The sequence below is a fragment of the Strongylocentrotus purpuratus genome, unplaced genomic scaffold (assembly GCF_000002235.5).
Source record: "Strongylocentrotus purpuratus isolate Spur 01 unplaced genomic scaffold, Spur_5.0 spur5_scaffold_19, whole genome shotgun sequence".
NCBI classification, from domain to species: Eukaryota; Metazoa; Echinodermata; class Echinoidea; order Camarodonta; family Strongylocentrotidae; genus Strongylocentrotus; species Strongylocentrotus purpuratus.
Genome location: NW_022145604.1, coordinates 11,575,452 through 11,595,794, shown reverse-complemented (window position 1 = coordinate 11,595,794; position 20,343 = coordinate 11,575,452). Strand labels below are relative to the sequence as shown.

At 37.7% G+C, this 20,343-nt stretch overlaps 1 protein-coding gene and 1 long non-coding RNA gene across 4 annotated transcripts; one reads left to right on the top strand and one right to left on the bottom strand.

Annotated features, from left to right (window-relative positions):
• Positions 1-6,397: 6,397 nt before the first annotated feature.
• On the bottom strand, positions 6,398-10,345 carry LOC115926033. The gene is made up of 4 exons (XR_004064933.1): positions 10,259-10,345; positions 8,949-9,045; positions 8,418-8,665; positions 6,398-8,080 (listed from the first exon to the last, which is right to left on the bottom strand). It is a non-coding gene; the product is annotated as an uncharacterized LOC115926033 (long non-coding RNA).
• Positions 10,346-12,612: 2,267 nt separating this feature from the next.
• LOC586184 (isopentenyl-diphosphate Delta-isomerase 1) lies at positions 12,613-20,081 on the top strand. 3 transcript variants are annotated; one of them, XM_030990305.1, is made up of 5 exons: positions 12,613-12,751; positions 14,853-15,001; positions 15,477-15,569; positions 18,111-18,241; positions 19,374-19,604. In XM_030990305.1, the coding sequence occupies exons 1-5, from the start codon at positions 12,666-12,668 to the stop codon at positions 19,575-19,577; spliced, it is 663 nt and encodes a 220-aa protein (XP_030846165.1). In that variant the 5' UTR covers positions 12,613-12,665; the 3' UTR covers positions 19,578-19,604. The 3 variants fall into 3 exon arrangements, with proteins under 3 accessions (XP_030846165.1, XP_011664798.2, XP_791068.4); XM_011666496.2 differs by lacking the exon at positions 19,374-19,604 and adding an exon at positions 18,982-19,205; XM_785975.5 differs by lacking the exon at positions 19,374-19,604 and adding an exon at positions 19,612-20,081 and having other exon boundaries at positions 12,616-12,751.
• Positions 20,082-20,343: the final 262 nt, after the last annotated feature.

Genomic DNA, 20,343 nt, shown 5'->3' with positions numbered 1-20,343 from the left:
CCAGCTAAACTGGGATGTCCAAGCGCTTACGCAGGGGGGGGGGGGGGGGGGGGGGGGGGGGGGGGGGGGGGGGGGGGGGGGGGGGGGGGGTTGAACACCCCTTCTTCAGTATTTTTTTATGTGTGTATTTTTGAGCACCCCCCAAAAAAATTTCGCCCCGATTTAAAAATGTTAACCCCCCCCCCCCCTCCCCCTTGAAAAAAAATTCCGTACGCGCCTGGGGATTTCCGTGCAACGTGCTGGCATAGTGACAGTGCATGAAGTAATATTCAAAACAATGAATGATGTATATTATTCACAATAAAACGGTGGACGCAGGGGCGTACGCAGAGGGGGGAGGGGGGTTTGGGGGTTTGGGGGTTAAACCCCCTTCCCCCTTTGGTATTTTTATGTGTGTAAACCCCCCCCCCAAAAAAAAAAAAAAAAAAAAAAAAAAAAAAAAAACCTAAACCCCCCCCCCCTTTGGTTTTTTAGTTTTGATTTTTTTGTTATTATTAAAAAAAAAAAAAAAATTATGCCCACGGCTAACCTAAAAAGGTGACCTGAAATTTTCAAATTTCGAGACCAAAAAAAAAAAATGTCTGCTTACCCCCCCCCCCCCCCCCCCCCACTGAGCGACTTTTCGGCTGGCTGAGTCATTGCGATTTTTTTTCAACTCCCCCCCTCCTGAAAAAAGTGTCCGCTTACCCCCCCCCCCCCCCCCCCCCCCCCCGCTGAGCGACTTTTCGGCTGGCTGAGTCGTTGCGATTTTTTTTAACTCCCCCCCCCCCCTCCTGAAAAAAAAAGTGTCCGCTTACCCCCCCCCCCCCCCCCCCCCCCCCCCCCCCCCCCCCACTGAGCAAATTTTCGGCTGGCTGAGTCGTTGCGATGTTTTTTGGACTCCAAAAAAGTGTCCGCTTACACCCCCCCCCCCCCCCCCCCAACTGAGCTACTTTTCAGCTGGCGCGATTTTTAAATTTTCGGGAGCAAAATATTTTGGGCCCGATTTTAAACCCCCCCCCCCCCCTTGAAAAAAATCCTGCGTACGCCACTAGGTGGACGTGCAAGTTGCGATTTTTTTTGGACTCCAAAAAAAAAAAAAAAAAAGTGTCCGCTTACCCCGCTTATCGAAGTATCTTATATTACTTTTTATTTCAAATAACATTTTAATAATGAAATAAATTTATTTATTAACCTCTTTGGATTGGTTGGTACTTCCTAAAGTTCCGCTTTACGTAGTCTTTGTATATATCCAGTTCAGCATAATTTATCAAAAAATTTAAAAAAAATCTATTTCATATCCAATCAATAACATTTTCATATCAATTTCAATTTCTATTTTAAAAATACTTTAGAAATATATAATTCTTGAGATAATTTTTCGGAAAACTCTTAATTTCTTGCAACGAAATATAAAATGTTCAATAGTTTCTTTTTCACGTCAAATTTCACATTCGTTAGACTGTACGATTTTCCATATAAAGAGTTTGTCTTTAGATGGCAATATTCTATGAATTAATTTGAAATTATATTGTTTGATATTATTGTCTCTTATGTTATTAAATTTGAACTGAAATACATCTTGCCAAACAAATGTTTCTGGTAGGCCTAAAATATTTTGCCAGAAATGGAAACCAATTTTCTCTTTTTACCTTTCTAGCATTAAAGTATAATAACTTTTCGCTGTAGTAAATTCAACGTTTATAACATCTAAAGTTGTCTCAATGTACTAAGGCAGGCCCCTGAATGCTTATCTGACCGTAATCCATTGCCTTAAACCCTAGAGCCTCAGAGGGCTCCGCCCCGGACCCCACACTAATTCGTGACCTGCCAATGTCAAAAATAAGGTATAAAAATATGCTCATATGATGGTAACTTAATGAATAAAACCCCTGAACTTCTGGGGGCTCCGCCCTCTGGATCCCACACCAATTAGTGTCCTGCCAGTGTCACAAATAAGGTATCAAAATTATGTTCATCTGATCGTAATTATAACCCCTGGGCTTCCGGGGCTCCGCCCCCTCGACGCCACCAGGGGCCCTAAGGCCGGCCCCTGCATGCTAATCTGACTGTTATAAAATGCCTAACACCCCAGAGCTTCTGGGGGCTCCGACCCGTGGAGCCCACGCCAATTAGTGACCTGCAGTGTCACAAATAAGGTATCATTATGCTCATCTGGCTGAAATGTAATGTCTTAACCCTTGAACCCAACTAATTGCCTTAAGACAGGGCCCTGGATGCTCATCTGACTGTAATTCTTTTGCCTGAAACCCTAGAGCCTCAGAGGGCTCCGCCCCCGGACCCCACACCAATTCGTGACCTGCCAGTGTCAAAAATAAGGTATAAAAATATGCTCATCTAACGGTAATTTAATGTATAAAACCCTAGAGCCTCAGAGGGCTCCGCCCCCGGACCCCACACCAATTCGTGACCTGCCAGTGTCAAAAATAAGGTATAAAAATATGCTCATCTAACGGTAATTTAATGTATAAAACCCTTGAGCTTCTGGGGGCTCTGCCCCCTGGACCCCGCACAAATTTGTGTCCTGCCAGTGTCACAAATAAGGTATCAAAATATGCTCATCTGACCGTTATTAAATGCCTTTACCCTCTGAGCTTTTGGGGGCTCCATCCCTTGACCCCCGCAGGGGCTTCGCCCCTAGACCCCACGCCAATTTACGCAACGCTCTACCCGATCGTAAATACCCCCCCCCCCCCACCTACTTAGAGAACGTTCAGTGGGGCCTGCATGTAAGAGTAGGGTGGTGCGGATTTTTTTATCCACACCCCCCCCCCCCTGTCCCCAAATGTTTTTGCTCATTTCGCAACTGCCGGTGTCACCATTACGTACCAATATTTGGCTCGCATAATTTCAAATTTGCCCCCCCCCCTAAGAAATCCTTGATCCGGGCCTGCTTTGGGATATTGAACCCATTCAGCCTACGTATTCGTACTACCATTGATCTGTTATCTGTATAACATGTCTATCACGTTTGCATGCTTAAAATGTTTTTTTTACGGAGAATGAAATATACTAAATGAAAAATGTATGCGTGCTTGTACATCTATTGTGAAGAATATTTATTTTCATGATATTGTTCTTTTGTGTTACAGTTCCCAGATTACAAGCAGAAGTCTGCTTTTTAGGGAACCAAACGCTTAACCTTTATATTGTATGTTGTCATTGTAAATTGTTTTATAAAGATTGAATACACATTTTAATTGAAATTATTAACTATATATTATTATTATTAATATTATCATCATAAATATTGTTATTATTTTTATTTCTTGTAATCATTATTAATTTAATCAGTACTATCATTTGTATTATCATTATTTTTTTTTTATCATCTTCAAAAATATTATTGCGTGGCACATAATATTCCTATTTCTCGATTCCTTTTTTACATTTTGTTTTACCTATAAATAGAGTGTGAACGTAAAATGCCTGGATGCTTGAAGAGGAGGACTACTGTTGTTATAGCAACGACACCACAGACATACCCTGCTAGATATGGTCGCATTTTCCCCGCTATCTTCCTTTTGAGTCTTTGCTAATGTCGTCTGTCAAACTGCATAGATAGTAATAATAATAGTAATAATAGTAATTTAGTATTTTAGTAGTAATGGTAATAGAGGCGCAATAGCTCAGTCAGTAGAGCAGTGGTCTCGTAATCCGGTGACCCGGGTTCGAAACCAAGTCGATGCGCTTTCTTAGAAGTCAGGTAAAAAACCACCACCACCATTACGTAATAGTAGTAATATAATATTAGTAGTAATAGTAATGCAATTAGTAATTAGTAGTAATGATAATATTGATAGCAATAGAATTGTAATAATTGTATCAATGATAATTATAAATATAATGATAACAATAGAAATCCAGACTCTTTAGTTCAACAGTGTTAATATGATAATTTTACATTTACGTGAGAAAATAATATTTATTCCCAATGTTTGTTTCACCATGACTATATGGTGGTAAATAATATCCAATTGACGCATTAAGGCCAAACACGGATGGGGGATGCCCCTGGGCGGCACACAAAGAGGGTACAATAGAGGAGGAAGAGAGAGAGAGAGAGAGAGAGAGTGTGTGTGTGTGTGTATGTGCGCGCGTGTGTGAGAGAGTAAGAGAGAGAGAGAGAGGGATGGAGAGGGGGGGGGGGGTGGAGTAACCAAAGACCGCTGTCAGTTTTCGTTTTCAAAATATGTTTTAATTAGAAACGACAGAACAACCAGGGAACCGACGCGTCTATAAGTCCTCCCCTGAGGAATTTAGGAGTAATACCTTGCGAAATGGCACTGGCTATCCCTTTAAACTTTGTTGACTTTAAAGCACATTAGATACCATTATGGCGAGAAGCTCTCTGGAAATGTTTGCATTCCATTGGAGTGGACAAGCAGTGACGTAATGAGGACAAACGTTTAGGGGGTTAGAAAAAATCCCTATCACCACCAAGTAGCATAATGGAAGGTGCGGCAGAGCGTCTTCTAAAATACGAAGGGGGGCACCAACAAAAAGAGCACTTTCTGGAGAAAAAATGGGGCACCGACAAAGGGAAACATCAACAAAACCTACACCATTTTTAGACATTGGTAGCCTATAGTACATCGTCATGATTGTGATGACACTACCAGGGATGATATCAATGTTTGTTTCTTTTTTACGTGGTACAAGATACTGCTTAATTAAGCAACATACTTTGCAGATGAGTGTGATGATCCGAATATTAATTTCGAGGGAACGAAGCAGGCGAGTAAATTCATAAGATTTGCGAGGTCCCAGTGAGAACAAAAAAAAACGTATAACGCACATTTTAATGAAGAAAGATTGACAATTTCTTTAATAAGTAACATAATTATAACATCTATAATGCGAGCGAGCTCTAGGGAAAATTAAAGAAAACGTCCCTGTTTTCACGAAGTGACGGTAGAGCGCGCAACTAAAAGAAAGTTAGTTTTGAATAAATCGCTTTCAAAGGTTCGAGCCATAATCTCAACCTCTTTAATTTATCAAAGGCAAATAAATTTTATATCCTGGGATTGAAAATATCTCAATGTTTAGTTCTATCTTTAAATATTTCCATAATTTCTTATATTTTTTGAGGAAATGAGCTGTAAACATTACCGTCACTTCGTGAAAACACGAAATTCAAGGACGCGCTGTGATTTTGTTTTCACGAAGTGACGGTACGTAGCCGCGCGCGTAAAACATATGGGATTTTTCTCTCGTGGATGGAATTCTCGAAATGGACACTAAATACGGCAAAACGTTTTGTTTAATTGATGTACAGATAAAATAATTCGAACTGTGAGAAAGAGTACATTTTCCTCTTTCTGTAGCTGCTTTTTCATTTCTCTGTGTGGACTGTTAACACATCCGTCATTTCGTGAAAACACAAATTGCATAGAACGCTTTGATTTTGTTTTCACGAAGTGACGGTACGTAGCCGCGCGCGTAAAACGTATTGGACTTTTCCCTTGTGGATGGAATTCTCGAAATGGACACTAAAAACGGCATTATGTTTTGTTTAATTAATGTACAGATAAAATAATGCGAACTGAGAGATAGAGTACATTTTCCTCGTTTGGTAGCTGTTTTTTTTATTGATAAGAATAAACTGAATGTCTCTGTATGAACTTTTAACTTAACCGTCATTTCGTGAAAACACAAATCACATAGAACGCTTGTATTTTGTTTTCACGAAGTGACGGCTCGTAGCCGAGCGCGTATAAAACATATGGGATTTTTATTGTGTGAAGCAATTTCATGAGATAGACACTGAAATACGGTAAAATTACTTGTTTAATAGATGTATGGATAAAATAAGAGCACCTTTTCTTCTTTGTATAATTATGATGTTAGATGTATGATGTCAGTGTTTGTTCACGAAGCTACGGCTCACAATAAATTATCAATAGCATAGATGGATATTGGCACAAAGTGCTTTTAAAATGATTAATAAGCTATTCTCTTTAATCTTAAGCTAAAAATGGATATGTATTTAATATTCTTTGAGGTTTAATTATCAGGTATATTGTATGTAGTAGGAACTAAAGATTTCACTAAAGTTACTATATACTTTCCACTTAAGAACACGTTCAAGTAGTCTCCCTCTCTCTCTCTCTCTCTCTCCCTCTTTCTCTTTACCCCCTCCATCTCCTCTTAATATCACACAAATTCTGCCATTTCTTGATGAAATTCATGCGGGTGATATTAGGGCTTTTGCTACTCTATTACTATGAGGAATTTCTAAAATTTTAGAGAGGGGCCTAGCTCATTATATTTTTTCCCATAGGAAATAAAGCAAATATGTTAAGAAATATTTTTGAATGAAGGAAAAAGATTCAGTATTGATCATTGACCATAATCTGTAGTTAACTACTCAACTCTGCAATATAAACACAGAAAATGAATTTCGACTGAGCAGTTTTAATTCAAACATTTGGAACCAGAACAGCAAGTGGCAAATGGAGAATAAATTAAAAATATTAAATAATTCATACCAAACATATCATCATCAATTATCATCAATACTATATTGCATTTTGAAATGTACATTTAGGGATTTGTGGAAAAGACTCATCAGGTATACAGCCACGGAATACAAAGGTTATATAGCACATTATACAGTACTAAATATGCTAAAATGTCTTTAACTTATTCTTCATACATGTCCTGGTTATCATGTTTATTCAGCAATCATAGCAAATAAATGCCACATGTGACATACAAAATGCTTGACATACATGTACTACATGTATGATGAAGTCAACAAAGAAATAAATCTATATTCAAAATACCATTCCAAAACAAAATGAATAAGAAATTTTACATCATTAGCATGCTGAAATATACTGGTTGCTAAATAAACTCTTTTTTTTAAAGGGTCATCTGCACAGATTTTTTTTACCTGAAGACAAAAGAGGTATTCAAAACAGTACTGTGTGGTATAGTCTCTTTCTTGCTCGCCATGGTTATCCTGTTCTGGCTGAAAGGTTTACATGTTGATCATAACAAAACGAGGCAGTTCTTGAAAAAAAAGATGGCACAGTTTTTTCAATGGGAAATATGACTAATATAATCATCATCATTACTTTTTTGTTCATTACTGTTTTTCATTAATATCTTGCGAGTAGAGTTTCAGAAGCAAGTCAGTTTACACAATCTCTTTCTAGGGTATTTCAATAAAATTTAGTAAACAGTCTCAAACGCTACAAAGTTTACCCATGCTAAAAGGTTGTCTTCACCCAGGCAAACACGTAATCTTTGACTAAACAATTATCAGCTGAACAATGCATGATAAACATGGAAATATCAATTTGACTAAACAATTTCATTCCTCATCAAACAGATAAAATTCAAAACAGCAACATTATATTGTATGATTATAAGATAGTTTGAAGTACCAAATACAATTATGATGAGAATGACTATAGAAGTAAAAAATAAAAACATTAAATGTGAACTAGTAACATTGTGTTTTGAAAGAAAAATCAATTGTGGAAATGTAACTTATATTCATGTTCTAATGAAGGCATCAACCCCTGCGAATACAAAAATTTAAAGAAAATAGATAAACAAATTCTTCAATACAAAGATACGATATGAGGATTCATGGAACCGAAAACTCTAATATGCATTACTGATTGAGGTAGGTATACCTGATAAATAGCTGTTCTGAGCTATACATTTGAATAATAAAGATTTATGTGTGCAGGAGTTCATTGCAATACTGTAACAGAAAACTGACACCTGTACAACTATTCAGTTCATTGTTTCAGAAATCATGGACAATGTTACCAGTTTGCTTTAAATCAATTCATTGATTTTTATAATCAATCCATTTCATTGCGATTACAACACACAATTACAATTATGAGTGGAGTTTGCTTTGTTTATGATATTTAAAATGTTTAAAATAAAACAGTATAAAAGAGAGATTGAGGTATTGAAACATTGAAGCATTGTCAAAACGATCATGTAATTGATTCTAGTTTCTCAAGCATGCTCTTCAACAACAGTTCTTCAAATTTCTTCACACGTATGTCACCCAAGCAATAGTGGTTGAAGCAGCGAAGATCCTTTATCTAGACTGCGTGAAAGGAAAAGGAAATAAGAAAAAGAACAATCAATAGAAAACCATTATCAGAATTTCAATTATGAAAGGGAAACTTTACAGTGCATTATGATTGGGCGAAATTATTTTGTGTAGTTTTGGTACCAACTTTTAGAGAGGCTCTTAATGAATTAAATACTTAATTTGGTATCACCTTAGTATTGGCAATTTTTGTTAAGGATTAAAAAAAAAATTAGATGCTGACCTCGATAGGACCACTCATTCCCTTAACTAAGGGACCTAAGCATTAAAAGCAATTAAGAATATCTAAAATTTTAACTATTGGGAAACAATCAAGAAGGAGAGAAGATACCTTTTGACTCGCTCAGAAGCATAGACAATGGGTCATCATCAGAATCGCAATCGGAGCCATCAGGAGACTTTAAGGGTCACCATGCCAAGTCACACATGCAGCTCTGACTGTACGTGTTCGGTGAATTGCTTCAACGGTTCCATGCCGCTCCCACTCTTAGGTCACTATGCCAAGTCACATTCTGCAGCTCTGTGTTCAGTGAATTATCAAGGACCCATCTTACCAGCATGTCGGTCCCCGTATCCAATCTAATTTTGTAGAACGAAAGAAATAATTACAAGTTATTTTCTTTCATTTATTTGCAAGCAGAGGTAAGGAAATGAATCCAATATTATCTTTTGTACATCAAATTAATTACTAGGCATAACTGACCCCAAACAGAAGTTTTCAATTGCCCCTATTACCCCAAAATAGAATTTTCCAATTGTCCCTACCAAACACAACCACCCCAATGCACATACGCAGTGAGTGTGCTTAGTACTTTGCTGCTAAAGTGTGATTTTCTTGAACAGATCATGACACTATTCTCACCTGGATTTTTTTCTGGCCTGTGGCATTCTTGAAAAGTAGATGTACTTTCCCAGTGCTTCCTTCATACAAGTGAAAATTGTATCTACTGCATCTGAAACTAAGTGAAAGCAAAAACGTCATCATAATTTCATTACCACTGAAGTGTAGGTAGTGAGACATGTACACTATCTGGTATGGTATGGTGCTTGCTTGGAAAATTCTTTAAAATATGAAGTGGAGTTGGGCAACATTTGCTGGTATCAAGAACAATTGTTTGAACAAATTTTTGTATAGGGTGAGGGACCAAGGGTACTAAAGTGCTGCCTTTGAATATAACAGACACAGAGTACAGATAATGAGAGAAACTAAGCTAAACATGTGGACATTGTTCCCCAAAAGGTAGACCAGGGAGGAGTTTTTAACTCACATACCCTGGGTAGACTACTCATGATTACTTCAGTCTCAAAACAAAAGTATTCCTTTTTCGGATGGTGCCATTTATTCATTTTCAGGGCAGGACCGTATCTAATTTTCAATTTTTAATTAAATGTTCATTCATGTCCTTCTTTGCATGAAAGGCAAATCATTGAATTCCCTTACAGTTAACCAGGAGGGGCTACATCCCAGGTCATCTCAGCTCAGCATGATGATAATTTTCGAAACTCCCTTTGCCCTTGGCAATGTTGATGTTGGCCTTGGGCTTGGAGCCCTGAAGTTTCTTAAACCCCAGGCACGCCTTACAAGAAAGGTCTCAGTCTGGTCTAGATCCTGATCTACTCATCTCTAGACTCTAGATTCTAGATTGATGAGTAGTGGCTGACATAAACTGATAATTATAAAATGATGATCTAGAGTAACTAGACTTCTAGACTCTAAATCAAATTTATAATTAGCTAAATAGTAAATTACTGAAAAAATAAAAGTAAAACTCTGGTCTCTAGATTCTACTTTCTAACTTTCTGTAAAACTTTGTTCAAATTTATAACTTAAGCAGATATAAAAAGAACCTTAGACTCTTAGAGATCTCCAGAGAGATCTATAGCATTAATATTTGGTGTGGAGCTAAATAAGAAAGACTCTCCACCTAATTTATTTAGTCTAGATGTATATTTGTTAAGACATAAGTTGATCTTTTTAGTTTTGGATCACATGATACTTCACTCCCTTATTCACTTACATGAAAACAAGTATATGGGGCGATATGTGGAACGGCGGTGTATTTTTCACACATTTCTGTGCTCATGGACATATTTTTATGGCTTACAAAGAATCAGAATGAATCAAAAGAGTGTACCATATTAATTTACCTAAAAAAATATTTAAAAACTCACCTTTTCATGGTCTGTGACTGTTCCAAACTGCGAAATTTTCACTACCGTCACTTCGTGAAAACATTAAAAGCAGGAAAAGAGCAAACGGCTGTTAAGCGCGTACTTGGCCGTCACTTCGTGAAAACAGAAAATCCTTTTGCTAGGTATTTTCTTGTTTACGTCATCGTCATAGTGACATAATTAGACATTATTATGATCTGAAATTTTGTGAGGTTCAAGGTATTAGTGAATGATGTCCAAAAATGCAAAAAAATCAAAAGTGAAAATATGTGCAATTTTCCTCACTACCGTCACTTCGTGAAAACAGGGACGAAAAAGGGGCTCTATTAAAGTCGCCTTGAATTAGGGGTGCATGTTATTGAGAAGGGACTCGAGGCACTTATCAGAGGGAACAGAACAGTTACTAGCAATGGGAAAGTGCTCGTGTCAAAATAAAAGGAGCAGTTTTCAGAGGTGAAAAGTGGCATTTAAGAGAAGCTGAAGGGGGGTACTTAAGAAAGACAAAGTACACTTATTAAAAAGGAAAAGGGGCGCGAGTCAAAGGGGAAAAACGCAAAAATATCAGAGGAGATAAGGGGAATTTCTCGCACCTGAAAAGATACTCACCAGAGATGAAAAGAGAGGAAAACGGCAGTTATTAAAAAAAGAAAAGGGGCACTTGTCTTATGTAAAAAGGGGCTTTTTGTGGGTACCTGAAAGAGTGGATGGCACATTGCCCCCCCCCCCCCCCCCCGTGGCATAATGGGCAAAAATGAAAGAAAAAAACCCGGAAATTCATGTCATTTCAGCAACATTTGTAAATCACTGGTATCGAATTAGAAATAAATAACGTTTGAATTCATTTTGGGGATCAACTGCCCAAGCCTCCCCCAATCAGTACGCCAGTGTTAAAGTAGATAACGTAATCATGACAATAGACAATATGTCGTACTTGTTTGTCTGTTGAGTTTACCCTTCTTTCAATCTGGCTCAAGTTTTGCTTGATTATTTGGTACTGGAGGATTAACTTGTTTACATGATCACATTTTTTTCTTATTTATTCTAGTTGTTATGTATATTTTGGGCAAGAGTTTTAGCATGGATGCCATGTTTTACTCAAAATACTGTCCAAAATAAACAAATTACGTCTTGGCTGGTCTACTATTGGTTACTCAGTTCGAGTTAGCGATTTCTAGTTTTGCGCTTTGTGAATTAAAAGACACATGATCTCAAAAAGTGGTAAGACCAAATTAAACATAATATAAGTACCCATAGGATGTTTTAATTTGCCGGCAGTGCATGCATGGCATGAGACCAAAACTTGAATAGGATGGCATTGAAAAAAAATAATACAAATCTTCACTTTATCGTATTTAACACCTGTTAACTCTATTCACATAGGAGAACAGTTATGACACTGTGATGATGAATTAAACTTTCTGACAAGTAGTGAGCATTAATTTTTAAAATTCACAATTTGTATTTAAAAAAAAAAGAATTAAGAATAAATACAAATTATTAAATTAAGATTTGGAGAAGAAAAAAACCTCCCAAATAGTACTTTGTCAGAGCAACCTTTAAATAGTTGGAATGTTTCTGGTCACGTCGTGACGAGCTCTCAACCAACCAAAAGCCAATATATTGTTGATGCTGGATATAATAATAATTATTATTATTAATCTATTGCTATACTACTACTAAGGAGAAGAATTAGGTTCAAGGTTCAAGGTTCATTTTATTTCTTTCTTTCACAACATTTTTACATATAATAATAGAACAAAAAACAGCATAAGAAAAAACAATTTAAGTGCAATTTTAAGTCGATATATAATCCAAATGAAAGAAAGTGGAGACCTTAGAAAAGCTGGGCTTGTAAGAGCAAGGTCCCCATATAACATAATTAGAACAGGAAGAAGGAAAACAAATAATTTCAGTGATATTAGTGATCGAGGTATACACATGCCCATTATAATCCTTATTATCTCTCTCTCTTTTAAAAAAAAAATAATTGTGGAAAAGAAAATAAATAATTGGAAATTTTTCAAATATATATGCATGCTGAACGAGGAAATTCTAAAAACTTTATGTGCGATTTGTTAAAATGTGAAAATATAATTTTGTTTATGTGAATATTTTTCTTCTTTGTTGTAAGAAGGTTGAAGGATTTTATAATTAAATAGAAGAAGAGACATATAATTGGCCAACGTGCATGATTTATTACCTTCTACTTCAAAGTTTAATTATAATGCTTAAAAATATCCCATCACAAGTCTTGAGGATAAATACATCGCTCCTGTAAAAATAAAAATGGGCGTGGTTTAGATCGTACCATGTGCAGCATGTGCATTTATGTGTGCATTTACGTGCGCAGCTAACGCTATCATAATCGTCGGGCGATTGTACTTTTTCGTCAGGAACCCTCGGCTAGATGATTCTGAGGAGAGTTCGGTCTTTTCTTCCGGCATTTCAGCAATTTCATTGTATATTGTCATCAAAGAGTCGACAATTGTCGAGGTGAGTTCAACCTGCACTGTGCAGTATCTTGGCTTACGTAAAGTATCTGCCATTCTAACTCAGTCTTATCTAAGTTAGACTCTAGGCCTATAGATCTACTCTACCTAGTCCGCCGACATGCATGTAGCTCTGCTGCCGCCCCCACCGGCGCCGCTGCCTCTGCCTCTGCCTCTGCCTCTGGAGTCGCCTCTGAGCTGAGCTGAGCTCTGCAGCTCAGCTCTTCAAAACTTAAAGTTCAACTCTTGGTGGGGGTGGATCTCCTCATTCTCCTGTTCTTAGAATAATCTGTTTTCAACATCCTTTGACTATTGATGCCTCGATGAAACCAGTTAGTCTCAGCCATGTCGGTGGAACTATCTCCAGGACCAAGAGTCCAAATGATTTTTTTTATTTTTCTATCTAGGCCTAATCTAGATCTAGATCTAGACTATAATATAGCCCTAGACCGAATTTTTCGTCTCTTTCGTTCGTTAGCCTCTTCAAATGCAAAATACATGTAAACTATTGGAATCTGCTACTGTTAGTAGTACTAGATCTACTAGATTGAAGGCGCTAGTGTAGTTCCGTATCCATTTTTTTAGCAGTTTCATATCCATTCTTAGCAACGGAATTTTAGCCCAATTTTTTACTAATTTTAATCATAATCATATATTGCATTTTCCCCCTGAATTTGGATCACATCCGACATCGGGAAGCCTCCGTTTAGGGCTTCGATGTCGACGTCGTCGCTCTGTACCGTCTCAGCGCTATAGCTTTGCAACTCAAACTGAAGCTATCAGTCTAAAATTATGCAAGCTTCTCGTATAGTTTATGGTATCGTGCATGTGCGTAATACCTTAAAGCATACGCGAAGTTAGACCGAAAGCTTCAGTCTCTATAATCGTCGGTTGTTCCACTGAGACTACGTCTGGCTCCACTAGACCTCCGGTTATAGAGACTGAACGACTGCCTATGCCAGCCTGTGTTGAACTTATTCCGCTAGATTTTAGCCGCTAGGCCCCTCCCACAAACTTGCCACGGCCGTATTGTTATGCCCCCAAAATCCCCCAAAATGTCATTTTACCTCGTTCATTTCCAATTTTAAATTAGGCCTAGGCTATAATACATCGGTTCCACTTACTAACTTGATTGATATAATCCGTTTAATGGTCCCTTTTAAGGAAATTATCGGTCAAAATCGACATCCATGTTGAAAATCTTGCAAGCCGTGTTAAACTCTCGCTGCCGTCAATCTCATCCCTTCTAGTCTACGCCGAAGGCAAAATGATTATGAAGGAAAAACTGTGATAACGCCATTACGAACGTGTAGATGGCGCACAGTTTTTCCTTCATAATCATTTTGCCTTCGGCGTAGACTAGAAGGGATGAGATTGACGGCAGCGAGAGTTTAACACGGCTTGCAAGATTTTCAACATGGATGTCGATTTTGACCGATAATTTCCTTAAAAGGGACCATTAAACGGATTATATCAATCAAGTTAGTAAGTGGAACCGATGTATTATAGCCTAGGCCTAATCTAAAATTGGAAATGAACGAGGTAAAATGACATTTTGGGGGATTTTGGGGGCATAACAATACGGCCGTGGCAAGTTTGTGGGAGGGGCCTAGCGGCTAAAATCTAGCGGAATAAGTTCAACACAGGCTGGCATAGGCAGTCGTTCAGTCTCTATAACCGGAGGTCTAGTGGAGCCAGACGTAGTCTCAGTGGAACAACCGACGATTATAGAGACTGAAGCTTTCGGTCTAACGCGAAGTTTGCATAATTTTAGACTGACGACGTCGACATTGAAGCCCTAAACGGAGGGTTCCCGATGTAGGATGTGATCTAAATTTAGGTGGAAAATGCGATATATGATTATGATTAGAATTAGTAAAAAAATTGGGCTAAAATTTCTTTGCTAAGAGTGGATATGAAACTGCTTAAAAAAATGGATCCGAAAGTACACTAGCGCCATCTTTTTTAACATACATATTTCATCTAAGCTAGATCTAACTTAGAATTATGAAAATTAATTCTTTCTATGGAACATATTGCCCTATTTTTTTTCTTCTTCCTCTTTGTTTTTCCATTTTTCTTGTTCTCAATCCATGCTCGTTCAGATTGATGATGAGCAGTGCAACGACAGATAATTTGGACGACACCCAAGTGCAGCTCCTTGCCGAGCAGTGCATCGTGGTAGACCGAGATGACAATGTTATTGGAGCAGCTAGCAAGAAAGAATGCCACTTGTATGAAAACATCCAAAAAGGTTAGACTATCTGGTTAGCATTTTCTTTCTCTTCAGTCTTCATCACCATCATCTTCATCATGGTACAAGAAGAGGTAGATCCTGGAATCCTCAGTCACTCCTTCAGTGTTAACTAGGTTTAGCAGTCTCATTCTAATCATAGTAATAATAATAGTGGGTAATTGTATAGCGCTACTGATGACTGTCAAATTTGACACTCCGGGCACTTCACAATTATTACACCGGCTTTAGCATGGGTACCGGTACTCTTTTACCTTACCTGGGTCGAGTGTAGCAAATGTAGATTAATGTCTTGCCAAAGCATGTTAGTCTTCTTTCTAAAGATATTATCTCTTTTGTTTTTCAAGCATAACCATAAAAATACAAATGTTTCTCATTGACATTGTGTATGCGTGTAGCTGAGTATAGTAGGAGCATGTTGAGTGAAAGTTGTTAAATTGATAAGTACTTTGATATTTTTTTCTGTCATGTTTAGGTTTGCTTCATAGAGCCTTCAGTGTGTTCCTATTTAACAACAAAGGAGAACTTCTCCTACAGCAGAGGTCAGATGCCAAAATTACATTCCCAGGTAAGGCATGATCGAAGGGTAGCAATCACCAAATGATACGACTATGCAAGTATGTTAGAAATGCCATGTCGCTATACTATAGAGAGTCAAACTATGAGTTTCAAGCAGGGGCGTAGACAACGGGGGGGATGAGGGGGATGCATCCCCCCCACCTCACAAGGTGGGGGGGATGGCATGTACAATCATCCCCCCCAGGTTTTGGGGAATGATATTTGCTTACTTAATAAGTTATAATGATGATAATAATAGTAATAATAATAATGATAACAATTATAATATTAATAATAATAATAATTATGATGATGATAATAATAATCCTCATCATTATTGTAATTGTGTTTATTGTTATTAGCCGCATTCACAAGGTGAAAGCCAATTCAGACGGTAAGAAAAAGAAAATCTTACAAGTATTTTGTGGTTATCTTGTGGTTTGGAAACCACAAGATAACCACAAGATTAAACAGGCGCGGATCTACGGGGGAGGTTTAGGGGGTTTAAACCCCCCCTTGGGCGGCCCAAAAAACAAACAACAAAAAAAAGGGAAAAAAAAGAAGAAAAAAAAAAAAGAAAAAAAGAAAAAAGAACGCACGCTGGAGAGAAACCCTTTCAAGTGCAAATATTGTGAGAAGATATTCAACTCATCTGGTAACTTAACCAAACACATGATAACTCTGGATATAACTGTGTATTTAACTGTTACTTGATTTAAAAAGACGTTATCATGCACTGCTTTTTATGGTCTCCATTGTGTTAATAGATGCCAGGAAAACATCACTTACGGGGTTCAAATAAACACCCCCCAAAAAAATCGGCTCGCCGCTTTGCGGCTCGTGGACGATGCTCCGCATCGTCATTATTTTGGTCACCCCCCCCCCCCTTAGCAAAAAGCTAGATCCGTCCCTGAGTCATCCCCCCCAGGTGTACAAACCTGTCTACGCCACTGGTTTCAAGTAATAATTATATCAAGATATATTGCAGTTTAAATAAACTCTCAAGAAAAAAAAGCATTTTTGAGTAGAAACATGAATGCACCAGCATGCACTGCTTTAGAATAGCGTGTGAAGTATTAAAGGTAAAGATCAGTTTTGGAAACGCCCCCCTCTCAAAAAATGAAATGGAAGCTCTTATTAAATTACAATCCTGTGATAGAATATGTTTTGACTAATATGTGATCATACAAATTTTGCCGAGAAACTGCCCACTAATTGATATATTGGGTAAATTATTGTATCTCTTTGGACCTGATAGATATAACGCACGTGTCGCGCACGTGTGGGGGTAGTCCCATATACATCTTTCTGTGTACAGTGCTTGTCACTTTATCAAGATCTGGGCCAAATTTCTTTTCATTTTGATGATTCCAGAACCTTGCAGTACACACCAATACTTATATGCTAGATGATCGACCTTTTCTGACCGATTCCACAACGTTTCTTTCACAATGCAGTCACATGACCATAACTGGTCTTTATCTTTAAAGGTACTATGTCCCTTTTGCAGCCAACATCAAATTCTGTAGAACTTTGCAGGAATTAAGAATATGTCACGTATGTCCTATCTGTGAAACTTAAATGTTAGCAGTGTCCTATTCAAATTATGCAAGGAAACCCATTTACCTTGTACAATGTAGACTTCCCTGTCAAATACTACGGAGTGACTGACTGACATCTTTTTTTCTTTGGTAATAACATACATAAAATGAGCTGTAACAGGTACATGAGCATTTGTCTACATCAATAACCCACTACTTGTAATGGCCGACATTAAACTAATTGAATCTTTGTGCAGCACAAAACGTACGACCATTTGGTACAAGGATCTTAAAAATCAGACTATTACTTAGGTAATACCAATCCCTTATGTCGATTCGACAACTAATGGTTGTTATTTTCCCACAAAAATCCATTTTCAAACCCTTTCGTTTTGAGGGAATTTCTAAATCAAATGCTGTTGGAATTTAACCTTTTCATTTTTTGACCTGCAAATGGGCTAGTACATGTACCTTTTACCAATAGAATGTCTCAAAAGGGTTTCTTAAGTGTATTTCTTTTAACTTTTCGACTGTGTACAGAAATTATTTATAATGAAAGTGATTACTGAAATGAGTTGGTCTGAATTACTCTGCTCTTTTCTTTCTTTGTTATTCATAAAGAAATTAGTTGATGGTTGATATATTTACAGCCTCTCGACTGTAGTGATTGTGAAATTTGGATTGAAAGCCAAAATTGAACAATATAAATGGAAACTAAAGGAACAAACTGATTTTGACTTTATGTTTATTTTTGCTGTTTACTCTAATTAGTGCAAGATGAAAAGCTACAGTATGTCTCTCCTTAAAGCCCCACTGTATTACTTGTAGCTATACTTGCTCCCTCTATACAGAAAGCATTGGTCCCCCATGATCCTCTTTTTCTTATGTTAATTGAGAGCTGAGTTGATGAGATAACCAACCACCTGTCAGTGACCATCCTGGGTGGTCTAATCCGTCCTAGCCAAACTTTTACAATATCATTCCATTGACTCATGTTGTATTTTCTGTAGGATTCTGGGCCAATACATGCTGCAGTCATCCCCTTCATTTTGATGAAGAGATGGAGCTTAAAGATGCCCTTGGAGTGAAGAGAGCTGCCAGGAGGAAACTCAAGCATGAATTAGGAATTGAACCTGAGCAGGTAAGCGGATTTCTTCATTGTGCTCGTTCCAGAAGATTTGTTCCAATATCCAACCATTTATAGGCAAATAAAGAGTTAAGTAGGAGAATTAAAGGTAATACAAAGTTTTAGTAAATTTTAAAAATTGACTGGATATGGTGATTCTTTACAATTTTGATATATTTGGATGCCCTTTGGGATGTATTATAAGCAATAGAAAATTTAGCCCCTAAAACAGTGCTTTCGGGAAAAAATTAATATCAAAATTTACCGGTGCTTCCGGTAAAAATCATGCGACCATGAAAATCTTAGAATATGCAGTTGTGATATATAATTTCCAAACGGGGATAGCCAAATGGTTGATTTTAGTCAAGAAACATTGATTTATAGCTAAATTACTATCTTGACCTTGAGAGGGAGCTATACACATAAAGGGTCTATTATTTACAATTCCATCACTTTAGACTCGATTTCAACCGCGACAACGATCGCTGAATATTGTAAGATTGCATCTTCCAATATGTTCATTTGAACCAAATTCATGACCCTATACCAAAACTTTGTATTACCTTTAAAGTGATGGTTGAGTTCAGTTTAGATGCTAAATGACTGGTGAGCTATCTCATTTTGTGCATGCCAGCTTTTAAGAATATCATAGTAGAAATATATCATGAGAAGGATCGCTCTTCAAATGACATGTACTCAAACAGTGGTCCTCTACGAGGCAGAAACTAACAAAGATGTCTTGATCTTCTTCTTAGGTACCCATTGAAGGCTTGACATACCTGACAAGGGTCCAACACCAGACAGCATCTGCTGAAAGTTTCTCTGTCTTTGGTTTTACATTTCAGGCAGTTCAGGTACCAATGGAAGGCTTCCCACACCTTGCAAGGGTCCACTACCAACCAGGATATAATGAATTTCTTTCCAGTTTTTTAATCTTCTTTTCAGGTTCCCTCTGAAGGCACGGTGGACTTGACAACAGGCAGCATGAAACAAATGTGTCTCTGTCTTTGATTTTTTTAAATATTCAGGTACCTTTGGAAGGCTTCACATAATTTACAAGGGTCCACTGAGAGACATCATCTAACATGAGGTCCACTAGGAGGCAGCATCTAACCTTGATGTTGTATTTTTGTATAATTCCGTTCAGGTACCCATTGAAGGCTTCACGTACCTTACAAGGGTCCACTCAGAGACATCATCTAACATGGGGTCCACTAGGAGGCAGCATCTAACCTTGGTGTTGTATTTTTGTATAATTCCGTTCAGGTACCCATTGAAGGCTTCACGTACTTTACAAGGGTCCACTGAGAGACATCATCTAACATGGGGTCCACTAGGAGGCAGCATCTAACCTTGGTGTTGTATTTTTGTATAATTCCGTTCAGGTACCCATTGAAGGCTTCACGTACCTAACTCGGGTCCACTACCAGGCAGCGTCTAATGAAGGTATATGGGGCGAGCATGAAATTGACCATGTCCTCATCTTCCAAGGGGAGGTAGATTTGAACCCTGAACCCAACGAGGTCCAGGAGGTGCGCTATGTTAACCCCACCCAGCTCGAGGAGCTATTATGTGCCGGAGACAGGGAGGACGCGAGGGTCAGTCCGTGGTTCGCTAAGATCTCCCGCCATCTCCTCATTCCAAAATGGTGGACAAAACTAGAAGATGTCAGCAGCTTCCAAGACCATGAAACAATACACAGGTTATAGTGTCATACTGTATATTATGTTATAGGAAGTGCTCCTTTATGTAATTTATAAAAGTGATTGCATCTTCAGGCTGAAGAGGGTGCTACCAGGGGGATGTTTCACAAAGATCCTAAGTTGGACTTTACAATAATGGAAAGCTGTTAGCATCTTTGAAAATATTTTGTAAAAGTTATTTTTAAAGCATAAATTGTTGATTCAAATCATTCATATTTTCTATTATCAAGGAGATTTCATGTTCTTGAATTTATGAAAAGTCTAAAATGCTTAAATTTTTTCTTTTGAATATATTTTATTTTAAGGTTACAAATGGCTCTCCATAATGTTTAAGTCCAACTTAGAGTTAAGTTTGACTTAGGATCTTTGTGAAACACCCCCAGGCTTGTTTGTGCGCAGTGCTCATGCAGTATT